A 21,665-nucleotide genomic window follows, 5' to 3' on the forward strand; every position below is an offset into this window, starting at 1 on the left:
TCTCTGGCTACTATTTCCATCTAGTAATGTATATATTCCTTGGACTTGGGTGCATCGGCAATCACTGATTCAGCGATCTTCACCGCCATGGCATAGAACACAGTCATAACATGCGAAGAAACTTGTGTCGGCGGTATCGAGCCGTCCACTACTCTAAGGCCTTGCACGCCATACACCTTGGCCTCATGGTTGACAACGCCGCCATATTCCTTCTTCATCATGGAACATGTACCCACCCCGTGATAGTTCGCACGGTAGTTCTGTTTCACATAATAGGCCCATTCGTCCAGAGTTGCATCCTGTGGCACGTATCTCCCAGGAACCAGTTCTTTGTCGGCCAATGGTTTCATGTCGTACGTGTTGGTTAATTGCCGTGCGAGCCGCGTAGCAGCAGCCTGGCCGTACAAGTCTAATTTATTCTCGAAATATCGTGGGTTATATTCAAAGCTCCGTAGATACGGATCGGAGTCCAGTGCTTTCACATATCCCCGAGTAAACGGGATCAGGTTCCAGAGATCAAAGTGCGTAGAATTGTCCGTATCGAGGAAAAGCTCGGCGTATGACACTTTATCACTCAGAAGCCAGTTTTGATAATTTTTATATTGTCTCATGAGATTGGCCTTATCAGGAAAGCCGCCACCTTTGACCGTCTGCTCTGCCATTGACTCCAACTGTTTGTCGTCTTTTAGGATAGATTCGAAATGTGTGGCATTCTTGCCCAAGACCTCTGCAAAGGTTGCAAAGTACGCGGCCTGGCCCTGGCCCTTTCCCTTATCATGCGGCTTTGTGACGACAGAAGTCGTTGTTTGATCCTGTAGGTTGTAGCCCACCGGAAGCTCGAGCTTCTGCGGTATACGTGCGTGATCAAGCCAAGCTTTCGGGCCGATGCCTGACCACTGGAGGATGAGGGGAGAGATCGTAGAGCCTGCAGCCAAAAGGACCTCTTTGTTGGCCCAAACATCCCATTTCCACTCCGTCTTGTTATGTATGCCAAACTCAACCCCCTTGGCTTGCAATTTCGGCTCTCCCATCGAGGGCTTGATCTCGTCCAGATGAACCTTTCCAACGAGCTGGCCAGTCAGGACTGTGATGTTACGGGCTAGGGTCGAGTTCTCCAAGATTGGCTTCAACCATGACCTCGCAGCATCTGTTCGGACTTGCTCGTTGGTAAGCGTATTCAGGAACATCGAAACCCCAGTTGGGTCACCACAACATAAGTCCTTTCTGTTCGTGACGAAGCTGTATGTCTTCTGAACCGTATCCATCAACGCCTTGATCAGCGGGGACCAGCCGTACTTCCGATCGCGAGCCCCGACTTTCACTTTACCCTTCGATGGATCCTTGTTATGGCAGTTGGGATCGAAATGATGGAGTGAGTCTGGCGTAATCTTGTCTGTTGCCGGATCCCGCGGGATCTCAATCTCATCCATCTTGGGCTTTAGCGCTTCCCAAGTCCAACCAGTATTCCCAAAGGTACTGTTCCAGGAATCGATTTGCACTTTGTGAGGCCGTGTCCATGTCCCGCCATTGATGAGTGTAGAGCCCCCGAGACCGTTCCCGGACCGGATGATCTTGATGTCCTTGTCTAGTCCAACGTCGCCGTCGTTGCCTACCAGCTGGGGCTTGGTCTCGTAGGCATGGTCGACACTGCTGCCAAAGACCTGGCCGTAGGTGTTGAGATCGTCGATCTTCGGTCCGTACTCCCATGCGTAGAAGCCACTTTCGATCACCAACACTGTAAACTTCTCCACAAGCTTGGCGGCCAGCGTGAGACCAGTCAGCCCGCCTCCAGCGATCACGTAGTCGTAATGCTTGCCATGCACTTTACGGGGATCATCAGTGACTCCGTGGTGTATGTCGTTACTGCCGACCTCACCATCACATGCAGTAAGCGTGTCGCCGGGTATGCATGTTTTGACGGTGTAAAAAGGTGCTGTGATGTCTTGCTGCAAGGGGGCTTGGAAGGGGTCTGCGAGCACCCCTGACAGAAGCAGAGCTAGGTCCAGCAAGGAGTGTCTCATCGTGGCTATGCAGCACGACGCAAGAATTTGATCCTGGATTATGCTGGCCACGCAATTGGCCGTTGCCCTGGTGAAGTAATGATAGGCACATTATATATGCTAATCTTTAGCCACCCTTGCGGGAGGCCGTACTGTTACGATGACCCAACGACTCGTCCATAACGCTGGGTCTCGGCGATGGGATGTCTGAAAACGGATAACAGATAGCCTGATGGCAGATGACATGCTCGTGTCGTCAATGATAGAATAGCCCACTTTGTCTGTGACTTGCTCCGATAAACTCAATTGAAATCATCTCTTTGAACTTTCTTCCCAAAATAATGGTTTACTGACATCAGAGAGCTGTTAAGGCTTTGGCAGTGGGTGGCGTATGGGCGTGAAAAGAGTGGCTGTAATGGAAGTGCAAGATGCATAGCTGGATCCTCTTTCCGATTCATCCGAAATCCAAGCTTGACAACTTCCGCTGTCAGTGCAACCTTGAAAATCATATTCCAAGCCAGTCTTAGCGGCCAAGACTCATCCGACTTCCCCGAAGTAGGTTATCAACTCTGCCCAATGGAAGGTTGGCAGACCATAAAGCAGAACCCATCTGGTTACAAATTCGGGAAGTCGTCGTGCATCAATAGCTGGGTATTGGGTACAAAAGTACCGTTCGTGTGTTTGGATTCACCTTGCCAATGGCATGTAGTACAAGGGCAAGTTGAGCATTCCCGCAGTGGAAGAGAAACAGGGTCACCCTTGCATCCATACATGCCACTGACCCGAGGTCTCAGCTCCACAATTCCCTGCTGTCACTTCGGGGAAGCCGGTTCCGCGTCTCCGGTGGATCGAATGTGACCCCAGGTGACGAATCGATGAGGAACTACAAATGCTTGGAGTGGGCCCTGTCGTGCGCCAGCAAAGCGCAAACCGTGTTCTCGAGTGTGCACGCTTCACTTAGGTCGTTGGCAATAAATGAGGTGATGGAACTTAGGGAGCAGTGCGGTTCTGACATAATGACGTCGGTCTAAATGTAACTCTCCTGCTCGCTCTGTTGACATTTGGTCGGTACACAATGTTCTCGTAGAGCTAAGTCGGTATGCATGTTGCACAATACCTAAGGTAGCATGATGTGGATGACCGTAATGAACAATATATACATCCTAATAGGCTGTCCAGTGATTACGCCTTGAATCCAACATACACACTAGCTTTCTCGGGGTGATTCTGTGATTCCGTTTTGGATGAGAGAGCAGACACTGAATCCACGTCATACATCATTCATTGCAGCTATATGTAACGTTGGATTACTGAACACCAATGTCCCAAAACACAGGTAGTTGGAGAATTGGCCTTGAACTCTCGTTCTGGGGCATAGTGTAGACAAACAATGTTGCGGCGAGTACCCGAGTAGACACGAGTTTGTGTATACCCATGGAACCCAGCCCAGATAGGAGGAGTGACAAACAGCTAGACAACCTGAAAGCAGAAGCAAGATGATGTTTCAAAGCCAATAAGAACTAGGCTTAGGTAAAGGGCAACGTCAACGATCGTGATGTGCCCATTTACGGACTGACATCATGAGATGGAACCAAGCTATCTGGTGCGATCCAATGGACGCAATCAAAGAAGAATTTGAAATGTAATTCAAAGGGATAGTTGGTAAATAGCGTTCATGGAGCTCATCGATTGATGAGTGCAGAAACAACTTACATCAAACAGTGATCCTCATTGCTAATCTATGCAAGTACTACCGATCACGAGCTTAACCTGCGTGACCGACTTGATCCATTATTTTCAAGGCAGAGAGCGATGAGACGAAAGGTTACCAGACTCGGAAGCGATATAACACAGACAATAGTGGCTGACCCTGATTGGTGGAAAGGCTGAGGATCCGAATTCATACCAGGCATGGGTGTGTGCCTTTTCCATAGTGCTGCACTCGCACTTGAGTTATCGCGGTTGTTGTAATCGAGAACTATGTGCACTTGACCTCGGTGGTTCAAACGTCCCTGTTTTCTCCAAGGTTATTGTTGTAACCACTGCAACATTAAAGATGTACGGCCTGTGCTGGAGGTCCGTAGTAGTTGGAACAGTTAGGCTGCTAGAGAAGCAATGGTCCATAAATTTATGGATGTTTGAGGTGATGATTTGAGTGAGGCTTTACACTCAGACCAAGAGTGTGAATAAGGGATGCCCAAATATATATGCACTCAATTCGTACTCACATACGTTTGAAGCATTATGGAACAATACCTCAGCTCTATCCAATCATTCCATCTTTGAATTATCATTGTAATAGAAATACAGTATACATATGTATTTGTTATTTAAACTCGAATCATTTAAACAAGGTTGGGGTTGCTAAAGATGTGCGTGGGATAACCCGAGCTGCGGAACTTTCGGATCTGAGACGCCCGATCCGAACCTGCCTTATTTGTACGCACTTGTGAGTAGTACACGTAACACAAAGCCCTAAACACAAGCGAGTAATCTGGAACCGTTCAAAACCCCGTCGTCTAAGTCTTTCCCAATTATCTGCTCAATTTCCTGGATTGAGTCGTGAGCACCGTGAAAGAGTATCTGAAAGCTCGATCCACCTAATTATCCAGATTTGAGAAGGGCTCACTGCAATGGAGGTACGAGATACACATTGTATAGAATATAGGAGTCAGACGAACTGAATTGAAAAGCCAGGGTGTATATACATAGCCATACGGATATTGCTTGACAGCATTGGAAACATGGAAACATTCAAGGTATAATATTTGAAGTGGAATTTGAAATAGAATGTGAACGGACAATGGCCGACGTCCACCACGGATAGAAAAGTAAACAAACTGAAAAGCCGATGAGGGACAAGAATAAATTGCTGACAAGGGCATTTTCCTGGAAGCAGATTACGCTTCAAGCTCGGCTGGAGGCCCTCGCCGTATCTCTTTGACTTTAGCCCATGGCTTAAAGCTCCTGGAGGAACCCGGTCTACGAGGGGTGGCTTGCGGTGCCGGCTCGCTCTGGCGGCTCTTTTGTCGACGACGAAATACGCGCGAAGCAATAGCTATCACAAACACGGCCAACCCAAGTGCAGCTGCACCGATGCCTATTCCTGCTTTGGCACTTGAGGATAAGGCAGTGGTTTCATGAGCATCAGGCTCTGTCAAGTCTGTTGGACTGGTTGGTTCTATCGCTGCTGTCGATATAGTTGGAGTCATAAGTGTACCAGTGATGGTTGCTGCTGTGAGAGGTGGGTTCGGTGCCAAGTCTGTGGGTACTGTTGAGTTGTAGTCATAGTGTGTTAATGTTGGCTGTAGGGCAGACACTGCAGGCGTGAGGGTAGCGGTTGAGGAAGTAGAAACGTCCCCATATAAGCTTAAATCTGTTGATTGAAGCATCACTGTGATGGGCTGAGCCCACATTGTCAAAGGCCCGCTGACAAGTGTTTCTTTACCCTTGCCTGGAACTGCAACAAGCACTTTGGTGGTTGATTCTGACGGCATACTGCTTAGACATCCAGCCAGCAGTGGTGGGGGGAAGTTGCCAGGGATAGTGGTCTTGTAATAGTTGTGATTTCTGCCTTAAACTCAGTCCTCATGCAAGCAAATACTGTGGGGTACTTCTTGGGACAACATACGAGGGACAGCAAATTGCAGTCGTAATCGGTCCATTGATCGTGATGTCTGCAGATGTGTATCCCGTAGGGCAATATCCCGGACTAAAAACATGTGTTGCCATAGCTCTCCCCGTATTGCTCAACCCCGAGGGATAGCATGAGCTCACAACGCTTAATGCATTTTGTATCAGGATACCATTCACCACGCCGACTGAACTTGTAGGCGCGAAGGTCCAGCTAGTTGAGCAATCAGGAGGAGGGGTAAAAATTGTTGTCAACGGAACAATTGTTATGGTAATGGTGGCACTACCGGTGATTGTTGTGGTCTGCATGACGCAATAGCTTTGTCGCTTGAAGGTACCGGATACAATTCAACAATTTCGAGTAGGTATAGACTCAATAGAACGATGTGCGGTGCAGAAGGTAAACAGTCATTATCGGGCACATGCAAAATATATGCTGATCGACGATAGAAATGGCGTTTAGGCTAGGACAACAAATTCTCTACAACAAAGGAAGACATCCTTGCCAGGTATATGATAGTGAGGTTGCATCAACAATACAGAGGCTGGGAAATGATGGTTGTTGCGTTAATTGAGCCCTTCACCTCCGATCCCACCACATGAGCGAAGCTCATCAGTGACGCGTGCTTTGTCCTCTCTAGGAGTTCCCACGGCCCCTCATGTCCTTTGAGTCCATTATTCTCGACTGTGCATAAGGAAGCCCCTAACTCGAAACTTAGTTTTCTGAGGGGCACTCTCCTCTGTATGACCATTTACCTAGCTTGGGAGCATATGTCAACACCTGGTATTTGTCAACGGTGAGTCTAAACCACTCAAGTCTGGTAATATTGACCTTAATAAGTAGCGATAGCTTGAGCACTTTAGGATAGGTTATATTAATCTAAAGTAGTTGGGAAATGAAGATGTAACAACATCTACTCACAGAGTGATGAGTAGTTCTTGATATATATCTAGAAATTGAACCCATCGACGAGGATATAATTGCTGTGGAACTACGAGTCCCCACCCGGAAAGGTCCGGAAGGGACCAGTCAACTTGGTATCAACATGTTGTCTTTGTTGCCTTGATCTCCTGCATTAGTGTTTCAATAGTTATTTTTGACCCTGGTCGTAGGTAGTACGAGCCCTTGCCTCTGGGTTGCGTCCCCGTAGGATAGTAACACGGGTTACCAGTATTCCTCACCTGCTACTATATTTGAAAGTCAATCCATTTAGGATTAAAAGAAGAAGTTTGGAATTTTCTTTGAGTGGATTAGAAATTACGCTAAAGGTATCCTCGCTTCCTATCCAGACTTCAACCTGTAGGTGTACGCTATATAGTCACCTTTGTTCATCTGGAGCGACTAAGTCTACCCCAAGCCTGAACAAAGAACACCAGGACACAGAGCAAGCGTTAGGCGGTAATATAAATGAGGTTAACGATGGTTCAATCTCTTCGTTTATTAAGTCTACCGTTATGGTTGCTAGCTTCATCCCTGCAGCGATTCGGTAACTCGGGATCGGAATTGCGTATAACACCCCTGGACCTTTGTATGAGGTGTACAAATTCTGTCCATAATATTGGAAGCGGAGCGAAGTGGGAGTACCAGTGATGGGTTCTGCTCAGAATCATCTTGCGTGGCAGGAGACTAAGACTCGTTGGCATAACGCTCTGTATGTTTGTCTGGAATAGAGGCTTGTCTTTTTATGGATCTTGGAAACACTTGTCCTGTAATTCTCTTTAAGTCAATCGAAAAGCACGCATATCCCACCAAGTCTCGTCGACGCTTCGTGTGGCTGATATGGCACATTTAGCGTACGCTGTGCACGTGCTGATAACGCATAAGCTGAGTCGGTCTTCTTTTTTTTTTTTTATGTCGCAAGTGCGGCAGTCAACGTGTCACAGTTAAAATTAGGTATACAGTAGCCGTGAGACACCATATTGCACCCCCTGCACATCCCTGTATGACTATGGCCGTGTCGCCGTAGTGAGTAATCAGGAGGGGAGATGTCCTTTGACACGCTGGACAGCCTCATTAGTCTGTTCAGTCTAATAGGATGGACTGTTTATGCTTGACCACCACTATTTGAGTACCAGGGCTACATAATATGATTGGCCTAACACCATAGACGACATAACCCCGCTTTGGGAAGTTTGTCGTCCTTTGTCCATCACAATTCTACTGCTTGGCATCCCCCAAATCCGGCTTTTTGCCGATGCCCCACAGATTCACCCCATGGGGTACTGCTGCCCCTCAGCCTTATTTTAGACGGAATGTACCTCACTGTGAAAACCCGGTCACTTAGAGACTATACATGTTTGTAAAGCCCACATCTACCCGCTCACGCGCATCTTGAGAGCAAAGTTAGTGAGCCACAATGAGTACATCTACCTATACGAGGCGGCCATGGTACCGCACCACGTTCTTTAACATCACCGTGGTCTCTGTCTGTGCTTTTATCGCACCGGGACTGTGGGCGGCTATGAATGGCCTTGGGGGAGCAGGCGCCGCGGACCCGCACTACGTCAACGCCGCCAATTCAGTCATCTTCTGCCTGCAAGTCCTGGTCTGTATATTCGGCAGCGCCATGATTGCAAAGATCGGATTGAAGTGGGCTTTAGTTCTTGGTATGGTGGGCTTTCCAATCTACGCCTCGAGTGTATATTGCAATATCCGGTACAACAATACATGGTATATCATGCTGGCTTGTGTCATCGACGGGGTCTCATCGGGAATCTTCTGGCTTACTGAGGGGGCTATTGTGCTCGCTTATCCGGAGAAGCATCGACGGGGTAAGTATCTGGCGTATTGGCTCGGGAGCCGAATCGTGGGCCAGATGATCGGTGGCTCGGTCACGCTAGGAGTCAACGCTGGGAATCGAGAACAGGGCCATATAAGTGTGAAGACGTACTTTATCTTCATCTCCATACAGGCCCTAGGCCCATTTGTGGCGGCTCTGCTATCGTCTCCGGACAAGGTCCAGCGATCGGACCAGTCCCCCGTTTCACTTGACTTGCCTAGGAGCCTCAAGGCTGAACTGAACGTAATGTGGACGTTGGTTTGCCGGAAGGAAATCCTCTTACTCCTGCCCATGATATTTCAGAGTGTTTTCTCCGAAGCCTTCTTCTCGACTTACAACGCAACCTATTTCACCGTGCGATCTCGTGCTCTCGCCTCCCTCGTAGCTAGTACGTGTGTGATCATCGCGAACTTCATGCTAGGGTTCTTTCTGGATTGGAAGCGACCGAGCCTGAATACTCGCGCGATAGCAGCGTTCGTGTTGATCTACGGCTTCGAGCTGTCTCTTTACATATACGCCATGATCGTCACTAAGGAGTACGAGAGAAGAGACATTCCGCCTGTTCTAGACTGGGCCGACGACGGTTTTGGTCGTGGCGTCTGCGTCTACATACTGATGCTCGTTGGGTTTAATCTGATGTACGATTATCTCTATTGGCTGATTGGTACCGTCAACCGCAGTGGTGGTGATATTGTGCGACTGAGTGCTGTTGTTCGTGGCGTCGAGAGCGCCGGGCAGGCGATATCCTATGGGATCAACTCGATTGATCAGACGCGCTTCCCTCTCTCCGGAGCTGTTGCCGTGAATTTGTCGTTCTTTGCGGCGTGCATTGTTCCATCGGCCTTTGTCATTTTTAGGGTTGGCATTATAAATGGTGTCAAGGTGTACCGGATTCAACAGGATGAAGAGGTGCACGGTGGTGGGAGCGATGCAGGGAAAGGACCAGACAATAACTCTCATGGCATTTAAGATATGTACATGTACATGGCCCAGTGATGTTTTCCTACGAACTATTACCTTTGCTACTGCTGATAGATAGTCGGTCCTATCTCATCAGTCATATAGTGACATTCGAAGGGCCTTGCATGGGAAACAAGACAACCCCAATTTCGACCAATGTATATTTCTTTCTCGGCAACGTCTTCTGGCGCTTTGGCATATGTAGTTTGGAATATGCAGCCACTAACCCTCACAATCCAATCAATTAGAGCAGATCATCCCATGACGCTTGTGGTGTGCGGGGTTGCAGATCCCAAGCCACGATCACGTCTTACCGGCGCATTGCCGACCGAGTCGCAAGCGGAGACCGGAAATCCTACTACTAGTAGGTAGCACATCTCACTGCCTGGTTTGGATCAAGATGCGGGGTTGCGACTACTCCAACTGATAATTAATCTGCAGTGTTGGTAACTACCAAACTCACCTAAAAGCTCCCCCCCAACCATGAGTGTCAACAGCAATTGTAACGTCCATGACCCCAGGTTCCGCGAAAGCAAGCCATCGCAAGGGGACTCATCGCGACCAGTTGCAGATCTGTTTCGTCTAGATGGGCGGACCGTCGTCAGTACGTTGTTCCGCGTATGGCTGTTTAATGGCAAAGGCTTATCAATCGATGACTTGATTTAGTAACCGGTGCCAATGGCTTCCTGGGAACTACGCTGGCTATAGCCATTCTCGAAAGTGGAGGCGATGTGGTATGTCTCGATTTACCTCAGGAGCCTACAGCGACGAATTGGAGTAAGCCTTCTATTCGATTAATGTAGTATATCAATTGATTAACGATGCAACAGAGGAGGTCGAAGATGCCGCATCGAAATATGATCGCAGTTTATGCTATTGGCCTCTGGACGTCACCAATGAGAATATGGTTGCAGATGTATTTGCCAAGTTCATGCCTACACTCCGGTTCCCCCTTCGAGGACTGGTCGTCTGCGCTGGGATCTCGCGGAATGGACCTGCCATTGACTTCCCAATCTCGACAGTTCGTCAAATGCTAGACGTCAATGTCAGTGAAGCATTCCTGGCGGCCCAGGCAGCTGCCTGGGAGATGAGGCAAGCAGATGTCAGCGGTAGCATTGTATTAGTCGCTAGTATGAGTGGCTACGTATCGAACAAGGTATGCTAACTCAACTTCACTATATCCTTGCCCCAATAACGAAACATCCAGGGTGTCGACACGGCGGGATATAACGCCTCCAAAGCTGCAGTACAGCAGCTGGCACGATCGTTGGCAGCGGAGTGGGGTTCGCGAAAGGGTATGCCCCTGATCCGAGTTAACTCGCTCTCGCCTGGCTATATCCGCACAGCGGCGACGGAGGAGGCTCTTCAGAAGCCTGGTTTGGAATCTCAGTGGATTGGGGATAACATGTTGTATCGGCTGAGCACAGCTGATGAGTTCCGGGCCCCGGTGCTCTTTATGTTGGGCGATGGGAGCAGCTTCATGACTGGGTCGGATCTGCGAGTGGATGGTGGACACTGCGCATGGTAGGCCTTTGGTGATCCTGGATGCTATTTTCGAGAAGGAGGAAACGAGATAGTATCTAGGATCATGAGGGCATTTGTTGTGCTTTGGATAGAGGTTCGTACCGGAAAGCATTCAGACGAATGAGAAAACTGGCACTGCACAAGAAATTTATCAGGGCTCATGGTGTTGATTTTCTGCTTGTAACCATTTACTAACTGCCAACTGAAACATAGACTGCCTAAGAGAATACACAAGTGCCATGGAAAAGCACCAAAAGTGCAATAGTAGATCAAACAATGGTAGAAACAATCACGACCTCGGCGCACTCCCTACAACACTATTCAATTCCGTCCCACCCCCTTGCAAGACCTCCTTCCAGTTCCTCTTTTTCAACCACGCCTCGAACGACTCTGTCTGCAGATCCGTCTTCAGCTGGCTTGGATGAATCACACCCTCAATGCCATCCGAATATCCAAACTCCCCAATAAACAAAAACGCATCCAAGATCTCCCAAGGAATACCAAGCTGCTCATGCATCTTTACAGCCTCCACCTCAACCAGCTCAGCCTCAATCCCGGTAGCCCTGGTCCAAACCTCCACAATGTTCCCAATAGTTAGTTCACTATCATACGCGAGCAACCTCGTCCGTGGAGGTTCATCAACCAGTGCCTTGACAAAAGCCCCGGTGGATTGTCTCGCGGCGATGATCGGCATCTTCTGGTCTTTCTTCAGCGGCACGATGAACTGATACTTCTGGCTGTCTGGATCCCATCTCGGCATGAAAAGAGGATTGGTCGCATATGCACCGATGATAATGTAGGACGTCTTCTGCGCTAGTTCCGGCGTCTGCGTTTCAATGAACTCCATGATCTCCCCCTTGGTGTCGCAATGGTGCGAATGCGGGTACTTCCCACCAGAGTGCTTCTTCATCGGTGCCAACGTGGAGTATATAAAACGGTCTAGAGTAGGCACAGTTGCGGCGGCGAGAGCGGCGTTCCGGCCGTGCTGTATCTCTTGCTCATAGGCCGCTTCGTAGCTTCCCGTGGTATGGAAGGGCCCCCAGAAATCTGTGTTGACGAAGATAACATTGGAGTTGACGAAGGCGGAACCTAGAGAGGCTGTGTCGCTGAGGTCCGCCTTGACTATACTGGCACCGAGAGAGGCGAGTGTTTGTGCCTTTGGAGACGAGGGATTCCTAGTGATGCAGCGGACGTGCCAGTCGGGTACTGGGAGGAAGGCGTCTGCGACGGAGAGGCCTTGGTTTCCTGTTGCGCCGACAATAGTGATAGTTTTCATTTTGGTAGACTGGAAGTAGTGATTAGATTGTTGGAGTCGTACTTTGGAAGGCCCGTTAGCACAAGTTTATATACCGGGCTTCGGATGAATTGTAGGTCATGAGCTTATGGTGGCTTACTCTTGGCGTGGAAATTAGGGCTCCTTTCCGATTGGTGAAAAAGCGTCAGCCAACTCCGTCGGGAGAACTTAACATCAACATCTCCCAACAATATCCCATAAGCCAGACACCATGCCTGGAGATAACGACGACAGAGTACCAAAACGCCGGAAGCGAGTCATAACTCCGGCGCGGAAAGAACAGAACCGGGTCGCCCAACGGGTTTATCGTGAGTATACCCAATATTTTCACCGTGATTGGGAGCGCCGCTAATTGGATGAAGGGCAAAGGCAAAAAGAACGACTACAGCGAGAAAAACATATCGCTAGACCATCTTGCACGCCCAGAATCCTACAGCCAATCCCAGCTGTAAAATATGTGCAAGCACCACCTGTAGATCCGATCTGTTGTACGGCAGAATCTCCAGCAGTACATCCAGACACTCGAGAGAGGCAATGCTTAGCACCGATAAAGTTAACTCTGGATCATTTATTTCCTTCAGAGAGCGCTCGTAATACACATAATGGAGATGCACAATCTCAGCGCATTGAGGAGCATACTTCGAATGAGAACACACCGCCATCAAGTTCCATAGAGATAATGTTACCTGACCCGTACCAGAACACTCTCGAATCAACACATACTATGCTTCTCCGCGCATGCCTTCACAATGCCCAATGCCTTGGAATCAGCATCAAGCAATTCTTCAGCTATGAGTGCATGTCTCTTTGTTCACCATTCTATCGACCCCACACTACCATGTCGGATGACCCTCACGCCCTCATCAAGAACGTTTCGAGTCCATCTACCCCTGCGCATCTCCAACCAACCTTGCCTCAGATCCTCTTTCCTCATCATCCGCTGTTAGACCTGCTTCCATTGCCTTTATTAAGAGCCAGAGCGGTCATGTTAGCTGCTACGGCACCCACCTCGATAGATGCCGGCGACCTAAAGAGAGATATCGTGGAAAGGGCGGGTATTATTTGCCAGGGCGAGCAGCCCTGGGAGATGCGCAGTTGGGTGGCTGCGCCATGGTTCTTAAAGAAGTGGAAGCTGCTACTGGGTAATTTCTAAGTTACCTTGAAGCTGTGAGCATTGTTTCGAAACTTGCTGGCCGAAGGTTTAAGCTCTGTATAGCCTTTCGTTCGTGCTGGTAATGAAGCTGTTCGGTGGACTTCATAGTGCGATTTTGGGTTATATATATTGGGCTGGAGCTTGGGAAACATGATATAGCTGGTCACAATTGTCCCGAGCTCCTGGTAGATGTGAGGTGCATGTTGAAGGGCTTTCGAGGGAAAGAACAAAGTGCTCGGCATGAATATTAATGCGCAGTTAAAACGAGAAGGAAATCGATGGATCCGCTGAAGAGAAAATAAAATGTTTCAAGGATAGACAGATAGCTACAATATGCCTCGATTGTCTTTCAGTCAGAGGGGGCATTCATAGGAGGTCATATTCTCATATAGGAGACCATAGTAGGGCAGCTCAACGATTGCCCACCTATGTGTGGTATTTTCACAGGCCTCGGCCATAGGTGGGTGAGGCTCCCGAATATTCCTACGAGGATTGAGGATTGCATTACACAGATGGGCCTTCCCCGTGCAGTGACACACAAGGAATATTGATGGACCATATAATCGAATTTCTTTAAACCTACCCATGAATAGTAACTTTTGTATTATGACGTCTTGAAAACTGGGTATGCTACGTAGCATGGAGAGAGGGCTGATAGGTATCTAGTATGGACTTCCACCGCGGAGAGTCCATGAGCAGCGTATTAGGCACCTCTCTCTCGATGTACTGTATTACAGGAAAACAGTCAGAGCTTGATTGTAAAAGCCTTGAATAATTGATAGTCAGGAGAAACTTACATCACGGTATTTGCTTTCCATTCTCATTCTCAGGAAGCATTTGAACGGCATTGTATCCTTGGTGAAAAACTCATGTAGCTTTGCTCCAGGTGAATCTTTGCCAGCGCCCAAGACTGCCGATAATATTTCGAGTGTGATTGCCCATCCGCCATGGTTCTCCAATCCCAATGCTTCAAGAAGCAACCCGACGTGGTTCTGGAGGAGTGAATGATGCACCTTGCTCCATACATTGTCCAAGTTATCTGTCAAGGTCGCTCCTCCAGGAGGCAAGGAGTCAAATTTCACGCCATGCTTCTTCAATGTTGGGACATGCATTCTGACACCTCCGAAGTCGCGTACAGCGAATCCTTTGATCTGGCCAGTCTGGCGGCAAACACGAGCCACTAGGTTCTGACCGTGACCCTCTAGTCCGATGCCATACTGAACCAATGGAGGGAGGACAAGATTAAACAGTACTGTAACATATCTGTTCGTAGATAAATTAGCCCGCATTCTCTTTATTCACCAGCATCAATGAAGTCGGCCAACCTTCTGAACCACTCCTTCTTCTGGGCGATTGTTTCCAGGCTGTACAAAACCTCCACGTATGTACGGCTATCTCCATAAGGGCGCTGGCCCAATGCCGCAGCGATGATAAGAACCTCGTCATTTGCTTGTGCTCTGCTCTCCAAGCTATCTCGCAGAATACAAGAGAGATGGCGCGCCTCATTGAAATCTTCTTGGCTACCTGAGACAGCGGCTACCTCTCGGAAAACCCAAAGGTCGTCTGGCAGAAATCTCTCCAAGAGTTCCGTTTGAACTGGGCCGCCACAGGTCGTCCATGGCGTGATGGTTCGCAGAGCGGAGGTAATCTGACAAGCCAATGAGAGTTTCAGGTGGTAGTCGAATTCTAGATCTGGGCGGATGGTGAGCGTTCGCATAGATGCCTGGGCATCCGCGCAGTCTGTGACTAGTTTCAGAATGGCAGCATCAGGGAATCTCTGGTGAACAGAAGGCAGCTGTTGAGCGAGACAAGGAACCGTCACACGATCCCTAGTTGTCTCTGGGATGTCCAACTGTTGCAGTAGAGGTTGCAATTCTCGCTCAAACTGACCCGTTATACGGAGATTGTCGCGTGGTACTGAAACAAACGCCAGAGTCGGCTTCAGCATCCCAGGGATATCACCAGGGCTGACGGGCTTTAGGGGTGCTTGCGCGTAACATAATCGGTGGTACTTCTAAGATGTTAGATTCCAATAAGATACGTCAGATGGCATTTCAGGGGTCATACAGGATGGCTCGGATGGCCATATATCAATGCCCGTTCCCAGTTCGCAGATGTATCCTTCAAACTCAATAACTTCTGATTCTGGCTGATTTCCAGCCATTTTTCTGCAGGGCCGTTTAGTACACCACATGGAGGGATAAGATGTTCAAGTTCTTACCCTGGTTCCTTGCTGAGTTACGTAGCTCCTGAGCTATAGCTCCTAGTATCGTCTCATCCGCATGATTCTTAAATGAAGCACTTAGAAGCCCGAATATTGCGCCAGGGTCCAGCTCTTGATTTCCGGTATCTCCAATAATTACAGGGGGCTGCAAGCTGGCTGGTCGGACGACAGAAATTACGTGGTCCTCTTTCATCTCAATGACGGTGGCCGGTTTGATCCCGACCTTAACGCAGATGTCATCTTGGGGACTCAATAAGCAAAGTACTTGTGACCCTCCTGGCACAGTCACTTCGACCTTCGCATCAACCAATCCTTCGTTAACAAGTTCGGCGAGAACTCGTCTCGTTGTCTCGAATAGACCTTGGTCGTGCCTAGAGAGGACTGTCATGATGTCTGTCGGAATTCTGAGGAGCTCCACCTGATGAAACATCCATCTCTGCTTAAATAGCCCAGCTCCTCCAGGTGGGGGCAGGTACGCTAGAATTGTAGCACGTTACTTGAAGCTACCACGATTGGCTAGTTTTCACTATCTGTCCTTAGTGTCTGAGGCAGCAGGCAGCTTCGTAATTGGGACTGTCCTATTTGCTACCATACTCTGATCCCTCATGCTGCCTGCTATGACCAATCATCTGTATTTTGTCGATCTCCCTGGTCCTGTCTCGACGCGGTGTGGGACCGCAGATCGGCCGATTCGGAAAGGATCTGAACAAGCTGAGGTTAAGATTGACCAGCGTATCTGTGGAGGCACACCTAAATGAGTAGCTATAACTAGCTCGTTCTTGTGCTCAAGAGCTTGTTGTTTCACCAACCTTCCTCACGGTGAGAAAAAAAAAAAAATTGAAATCTCGGCAATGGCTTCAGAAATCGAACAGGTGCCTTATTTTCCGGATCGCAATGGTTATGAGTCGCGCATATTTGATCATTCACGAAACTCATCCATAGAGACGGACCTTCCTCCTGGATTTCCCAAAAGCTTAGTCTCAAAGATGGCTTGGGAAAGAGAGGATATCTCCCTGGACGAGGCACCAGCTAGTGGAACTCCATACGTGTTGATTTTACAGGGTCCGCAGTTGGTAGAGATTGATGCGGCGCTCAGACACTTTCAAAGTCAGCAAGCCACAGCCGTAGTTCCTTTCATATCTTATTGATGGCTGACTTGTCCATTGCAGATTTGGCTCAGCCAATGGACACTCTTGACCCGTCAACGTTTCCTCTTCCGTGCTTACACTCGGTTCTCCGGTCGGTCTCACATAATCTACATTCGGGCTATGGCTTTACTCTCATTCGTGGAGTCCCCGTGGAACGGTATACCCGTGCTGAGAACATAATCATTTATGTTGGCATCTCATCCCATATTGCCGCCATCCGCGGTCGCCAAGACCATCAATTTGAGGGGCAGCCAGCAGACGTGATGCTAGCCCACATAACCGACATGCGGCGCCCGGGCGACGTACAGAATTACGCACTGGCAGCATATTCCGACAGCGAGGTGGTATTCCACACCGACGTGGGGGATATCGTGTCCCTCTTTGTGCTGGGCGAGCCAGTAAGTGGCGGTGAAAGTCTGCTTGCGAGTGGATGGACAGTGTACAACGCACTAGCAGAGACCCGCCCCGATCTAATCCACGTATTAGCAGAGGACTGGCCGATCCCCAGGTGTGTGGAGAAATCCTTGTCGAGCCTACTAATGAAATGACATGCTTTCCTAACCATCGAATCCGCTCCGCTAGCGCACAGGAACCCGGAGTCTTCAAGTACCGACCACTACTGTATTATCAGCCAAGCTGCGGGTCAGCCCCCGAACGAGTGATCTTGCAATTCTCGCGGCGCTCATTCTCTGGATTCGGAGCCCACTCCCAGCCGAGCATGCTCTCTCCAACTCAGGTCGAGGCACTGGATGCGCTCCACTTTCTGGCGGAGAAGCATCACGTGGCAATGGAGCTGAAAAAGGGCGATATGCAATTCATCAATAACCTGAGTATGATCCATGCTCGAAATAGCTATGTAGACGATCCAGAGAATCGGTAAGTTCACGCCTATGTCCTGACGCTTGACCACTCATATTGGCTAATCCAAGGCATGTCCAGACGGCACCTGCTACGCCTGTGGCTTCGCGATCCTCAAAACGCGTGGGTCACGCCTGAGCCACTGCGCAGTCGTGCAGATCGGATTTATAGCGAGAACCACCGACGGGGTCCGCAGATTTTTCCTGTGGATCCGATCCCGAGGTCGGTGGGGAAGGCTAGAAAAGATTGAGATGACTCGTAGAATGCAACTAAGATTATTAGGAGGTTTAGTCAGTTATGTGACTATTCTTGGCTTTCAGCTGTTCTCCGACCTGCTGTATATAGGGCATTTTAAGGTATTCAAATGCTATATCTCGGAGAATAAATACCCCGTCGGGCTTGAACTTATTATACAATAGGCGCAAATCCCGATGAGCTCCATCAGTTTGCGGCTGAATTGGTCGGTTATTGAAGTTTGAAAATCAGATCCACCCAGAACTCTTTCACATACTGGGGCCGAGTGGATGCCGAGAAAAATATTATCACCAGATAGAATAGACATAGGATCCACCCTTTCTCACCATCTTCCCGTGGTTCCTTCCAGAGGTCGCCGTGAACCAAGCACGGTCTAACTGTACGACCATCTCTCTCCAGGGTTCCCATTAGTCGTGGGACTGCAGCCTCGGCAGCTCTCCGCATCGGCATTTCGAAGTTCTCCCAAGGGCCATTGGTTCCCGCACCTAGACTCACCACATGGTTCAACAGCTTGGAAAAGAATACAGTCCGGCTGCGCTCCTATGAATCCCGTTGGGCCTTCACAGGTGATGACATGGAATCCAAGCTTCCCGATCGGCGAGACACCGGTGTCCACGCGGCTTCGCAGCATCGATGATCTTCCTCATGTCCTAATATATGAGGAGACCAAACGGCTTCCAGATGGAAACTTGGCAAATATGCTTCTGTACCTGAGAAAATGGTTGTCCCTTCTGGGAACAAGTGAAGCGCTCTTGACCAGGGCCGGCACTATTGATGTTGTGTATGAAGGTTGGCCTTGTAAAGGGAAATGTAGAGGTCGGTGTACAGCTTCGACGAAAGCTGTCAAATTAGAATCAATCAATGCAGCGGTGGGTTAGCCGTTGGACAATGACTCACAGAGATGGCAATCCTTCTTCATTCAATCCTTGTTTAGATTCATGTGATAAGACACGACCAATTCAATTGCGATGCGGTGTTGATAAAGATATATATAACTCGAGACGCCGTTCCGAATAGGAGAGCTCTTGTTTACCCGATATTAGGTACAACATGTCAACTACGTCCTCACAACTAAGACGACAAACCTGCGCATAATGTTACGGCCAACCAGCGGCGGGCTGGAGTACAAGCACACCATGAGCTGATTGTGCCTTTCCCGGTGTTCAGGACGGCCACATTTATACGTATTGGAGATGAGGCCAGGTCTAAGGACCTCACATGCCCATGTTGCCCGCCATGCCCTAATCAAAACCTCAGCATGCTGCATATCATTCCAATCTACTAGGCTCACTTGTTAATAGTGCAAAATTAAGGCAAGAGAAAAAGAACAATGCCATATCATACCCCAGATGGACGCCGTTTCATTTTTACACTAACTATACCTAAAACGTTGTTGGGGATGTTTATGAAACGCGAAACATTACTATCCGCGCGTTCCATTCCTATTTTCGAGCTTCATGCGTACGTGATGACCTATCAACCGGACTCCACCCCAATTCTGGCCCCGGAAGCCCAGGAACGCGGCGTCTTGGCAGGTGCGCCTCGTGGTGGGGAGAAGGGAGAAGAACGTGCCCGGATGATGGTTCGGCACCAGATTTGAGCGAGGCTCGGCTCACGCTCTGGCATACTTTTGTATAGCGACTACCTAGGCCAGGTTGATAGTCTAATCTTCTTAAATATAGTACCTGAATTATGTTTTCTGGAAACTGGACTCCGGGGTGCATATATATGAATCACAGACATGTTCCACTCCCAAGAGCTTCTAGGCAGCAGAGCATTCTTAGCGCGCGCCCCCTTACTCGGCATTATTCACAGCTCCCTTGGAAGCAAACAGGGGGAAGTTTTTACCCCTTTATATGGAACTCCTGTCAATATGGCCACATAACATAATATAGCCACATCCATGCAACTCATCTCGCGATGAAAGCATACCTGTACTGCCTGTACAGGCGGACGCGCCGACTCCGACTAGCCCTTTCATTGGTCATCGTTGCATGGACCCTAGTAGAAGTGCTACACATTAAATACACGCTTGTGCAACAATCACAGCCTGAGCCAGTTACATTAGGAAATGAAAAGATCTACATCACCGGCCTTCACTGGAACAGCGAGCAGATCCTACGGGAAGCATGGATCGCGGCCGTGGTGGACCTGGCTAATGCGATCGGCCGGGACAACGTCTTTGTCAGCGTACAGGAAAGTGGGAGTTGGGACGATACCAAAGGTGCATTGCTTCTCTTAGATCAGCAGCTGGCGGAACATGGTATTCCTAGGAGGGTACTCATGGACTACACCACCCATTTCGACGAGATCAGTAAGCCTCCTACCGGCGAGGGGTGGATTGAGACGCCAATTGGGACAACCGAGCTACGCCGGATACCATATCTAGCCAAATTACGGAATGTAGCAATGGAACCGTTCTATGAGCTGCAGAGTGAAGGAATTATATATGATAAGATTTTGTTTTTAAATGACGTGGTTTTCACCGTAAGTAAATAACAACTGACAAAATACAATCTATACATCTCCTAACCCATGTCCTAGACTCACGATATCCACAAGTTACTCTCGACAAGAGGAGGCAACTACGCAGCAACCTGCTCGCTCGACTTCTCAAAGCCCCCAAATTTCTATGACACTTTCGCCCTCCGCGATGCAGAAGGCCATGACATGCTCATGCAATCATGGCCCTACTTCCGATCTCGAGCCTCCCGCCGGGCCATGAAAGACAGTCAACCCGTGCCCGTCACAAGCTGCTGGAATGGCGTAGGTCAGTAAACTAACCTAACCTAGTCACCACCAACCGATAGCTAACAGTCCTCTTCAGTCGCAATGGATGCAGCCCCTTTCTACCAGCATCGACCGTTAAAATTCCGCGGTATTCCCGACAGTCTTGCAACATCACACTTGGAAGGCTCTGAGTGCTGCCTTATCCATGCGGATAATCCCTCATCCAGAGAGAAAGGGGTCTGGCTCAATCCCAACGTCCGTGTAGGGTATAGTTCCCCTGCCTACCTGGCCGTTAATCCGATGGAAAATTCATGGTTATCGAGTTTTAGCATAGCTAGCGGAGTATGGAAAAACCGGGTCCTACGGTGGATTACCACGCCATGGTTCAAGGAAAATATAGTCTGGATGCGGTTGTGGAAGTGGGAAAAACTTTCGGACGAAAATATAGAGCCTGGGACGTTTTGCCTGGTTAATGAAATGCAGGTCCTTACGGAGAACGGATGGGCGCATCGGTAGTGGCTTTGTTCTGGTATAGATAGAGTAAATAACCAAGCCTCACAGCGTATCTCGCGATGTGCACCAGACATCTTCCCAGGAACTTTAATTGAGCCAATTTCAAACCCAATTTCTCGGAAGCCTACTAAATGAAGCGTTTATCCAATCATATTGAGGTTATCACTCGTGTTGATCGCCTGGTAGACACTTAGACTTGGTGCATTATTCTCCACACACACACACACTAAAGGGCCTACCACTGCCGATCGCGCTGATCACGATGCAAGACACTCAGTTTCTAGAAATGTACCTCGACCAATTAAATACGAAATATATGTTAGTTCGACTTTTATCACATCGGGGAGCTGGCATCATGCTCTCGGTTAAGACGTGCCTAGCTTCGCATGGGGGCTGCCGTGCGCAATGTGGGCAACTGTGCACATCTTCAGAAAACTGTACAAGGAACTATACTTGGATATATGGGTCATCTGCAACTGGACTTACCCTACAATCGAAGTATGGGCCTGTTCTGGTCCTCTAGTCTTGCCAATTCTAGCATGAGCTGATAACATAAATTGCAAGATCAGTTTCTCGGAAAGCTTGCGTGTACC

General features: G+C 48.9%; 9 protein-coding genes across 9 annotated transcripts; 5 read left to right on the plus strand and 4 right to left on the minus strand.

The window, feature by feature from the left end:
- Nucleotides 1-20: 20 nt before the first annotated feature.
- Nucleotides 21-2,021, minus strand: BDV37DRAFT_295390 (GMC family oxidoreductase; the record flags this gene model as incomplete). The annotated part of the gene is made up of 1 exon (XM_032089867.1): nt 21-2,021. The coding sequence occupies one exon, from the start codon at nt 2,019-2,021 to the stop codon at nt 21-23; it is 2,001 nt and encodes a 666-aa protein (XP_031939705.1).
- A 2,879-nt stretch (nt 2,022-4,900) lies between these two features.
- On the minus strand, nt 4,901-5,942 carry BDV37DRAFT_284699 (uncharacterized protein; the record flags this gene model as incomplete). The annotated part of the gene is made up of 2 exons (XM_032087555.1): nt 4,901-5,570; nt 5,632-5,942. 2 exons carry the CDS (start codon nt 5,940-5,942, stop codon nt 4,901-4,903), a joined length of 981 nt encoding a protein of 326 aa, XP_031939706.1.
- A 2,048-nt stretch (nt 5,943-7,990) lies between these two features.
- BDV37DRAFT_272860 (major facilitator superfamily domain-containing protein) lies at nt 7,991-9,382 on the plus strand (the record flags this gene model as incomplete). The annotated part of the gene is made up of 1 exon (XM_032084961.1): nt 7,991-9,382. The coding sequence occupies one exon, from the start codon at nt 7,991-7,993 to the stop codon at nt 9,380-9,382; it is 1,392 nt and encodes a 463-aa protein (XP_031939707.1).
- A 474-nt stretch (nt 9,383-9,856) lies between these two features.
- Nucleotides 9,857-10,901, plus strand: BDV37DRAFT_284701 (uncharacterized protein; the record flags this gene model as incomplete). Its single annotated transcript, XM_032087556.1, has 4 exons — nt 9,857-9,977; nt 10,040-10,150; nt 10,204-10,529; nt 10,581-10,901. The coding sequence occupies 4 exons, from the start codon at nt 9,857-9,859 to the stop codon at nt 10,899-10,901; spliced, it is 879 nt and encodes a 292-aa protein (XP_031939708.1).
- Nucleotides 10,902-11,155: 254 nt separating this feature from the next.
- On the minus strand, nt 11,156-12,173 carry BDV37DRAFT_295391 (uncharacterized protein; the record flags this gene model as incomplete). The annotated part of the gene is made up of 1 exon (XM_032089868.1): nt 11,156-12,173. One exon carries the CDS (start codon nt 12,171-12,173, stop codon nt 11,187-11,189), a length of 987 nt encoding a protein of 328 aa, XP_031939709.1. The 3' UTR covers nt 11,156-11,186.
- A 222-nt stretch (nt 12,174-12,395) lies between these two features.
- On the plus strand, nt 12,396-13,881 carry BDV37DRAFT_252516 (bZIP transcription factor). The gene is made up of 2 exons (XM_032082433.1): nt 12,396-12,499; nt 12,554-13,881. The coding sequence occupies exons 1-2, from the start codon at nt 12,403-12,405 to the stop codon at nt 13,342-13,344; spliced, it is 888 nt and encodes a 295-aa protein (XP_031939710.1). The 5' UTR covers nt 12,396-12,402; the 3' UTR covers nt 13,345-13,881.
- Nucleotides 13,882-13,974: 93 nt separating this feature from the next.
- BDV37DRAFT_295393 (IucC family-domain-containing protein) lies at nt 13,975-15,956 on the minus strand (the record flags this gene model as incomplete). The annotated part of the gene is made up of 5 exons (XM_032089869.1): nt 13,975-14,070; nt 14,142-14,607; nt 14,670-15,355; nt 15,412-15,512; nt 15,566-15,956. The coding sequence occupies 5 exons, from the start codon at nt 15,954-15,956 to the stop codon at nt 13,975-13,977; spliced, it is 1,740 nt and encodes a 579-aa protein (XP_031939711.1).
- A 463-nt stretch (nt 15,957-16,419) lies between these two features.
- Nucleotides 16,420-17,824, plus strand: BDV37DRAFT_295394 (TauD/TfdA family dioxygenase; the record flags this gene model as incomplete). Its single annotated transcript, XM_032089870.1, has 4 exons — nt 16,420-16,675; nt 16,738-17,224; nt 17,299-17,592; nt 17,656-17,824. The coding sequence occupies 4 exons, from the start codon at nt 16,420-16,422 to the stop codon at nt 17,822-17,824; spliced, it is 1,206 nt and encodes a 401-aa protein (XP_031939712.1).
- Nucleotides 17,825-19,660: 1,836 nt separating this feature from the next.
- BDV37DRAFT_295397 (glycosyltransferase family 69 protein) lies at nt 19,661-21,076 on the plus strand (the record flags this gene model as incomplete). Its single annotated transcript, XM_032089871.1, has 3 exons — nt 19,661-20,316; nt 20,374-20,599; nt 20,657-21,076. The coding sequence occupies exons 1-3, from the start codon at nt 19,750-19,752 to the stop codon at nt 21,073-21,075; spliced, it is 1,212 nt and encodes a 403-aa protein (XP_031939713.1). The 5' UTR covers nt 19,661-19,749.
- Nucleotides 21,077-21,665: the final 589 nt, after the last annotated feature.

This window comes from Aspergillus pseudonomiae (genome assembly GCF_009193645.1).
Source record: "Aspergillus pseudonomiae strain CBS 119388 unplaced genomic scaffold BDV37scaffold_51, whole genome shotgun sequence".
Lineage (NCBI taxonomy): Eukaryota > Fungi > Ascomycota > Eurotiomycetes > Eurotiales > Aspergillaceae > Aspergillus > Aspergillus pseudonomiae.

Bases quoted from the DNA above. Each gene is read 5' to 3' on its own strand.
- BDV37DRAFT_252516 (XM_032082433.1), top strand. From the start codon at position 12,403: ATGCCTGGAGATAACGACGACAGAGTACCAAAACGCCGGAAGCGAGTC. The intron at 12,500-12,553 runs GTGAGTATACCC...AATTGGATGAAG, and splicing joins GGTCGCCCAACGGGTTTATC to GGCAAAGGCAAAAAGAACGA.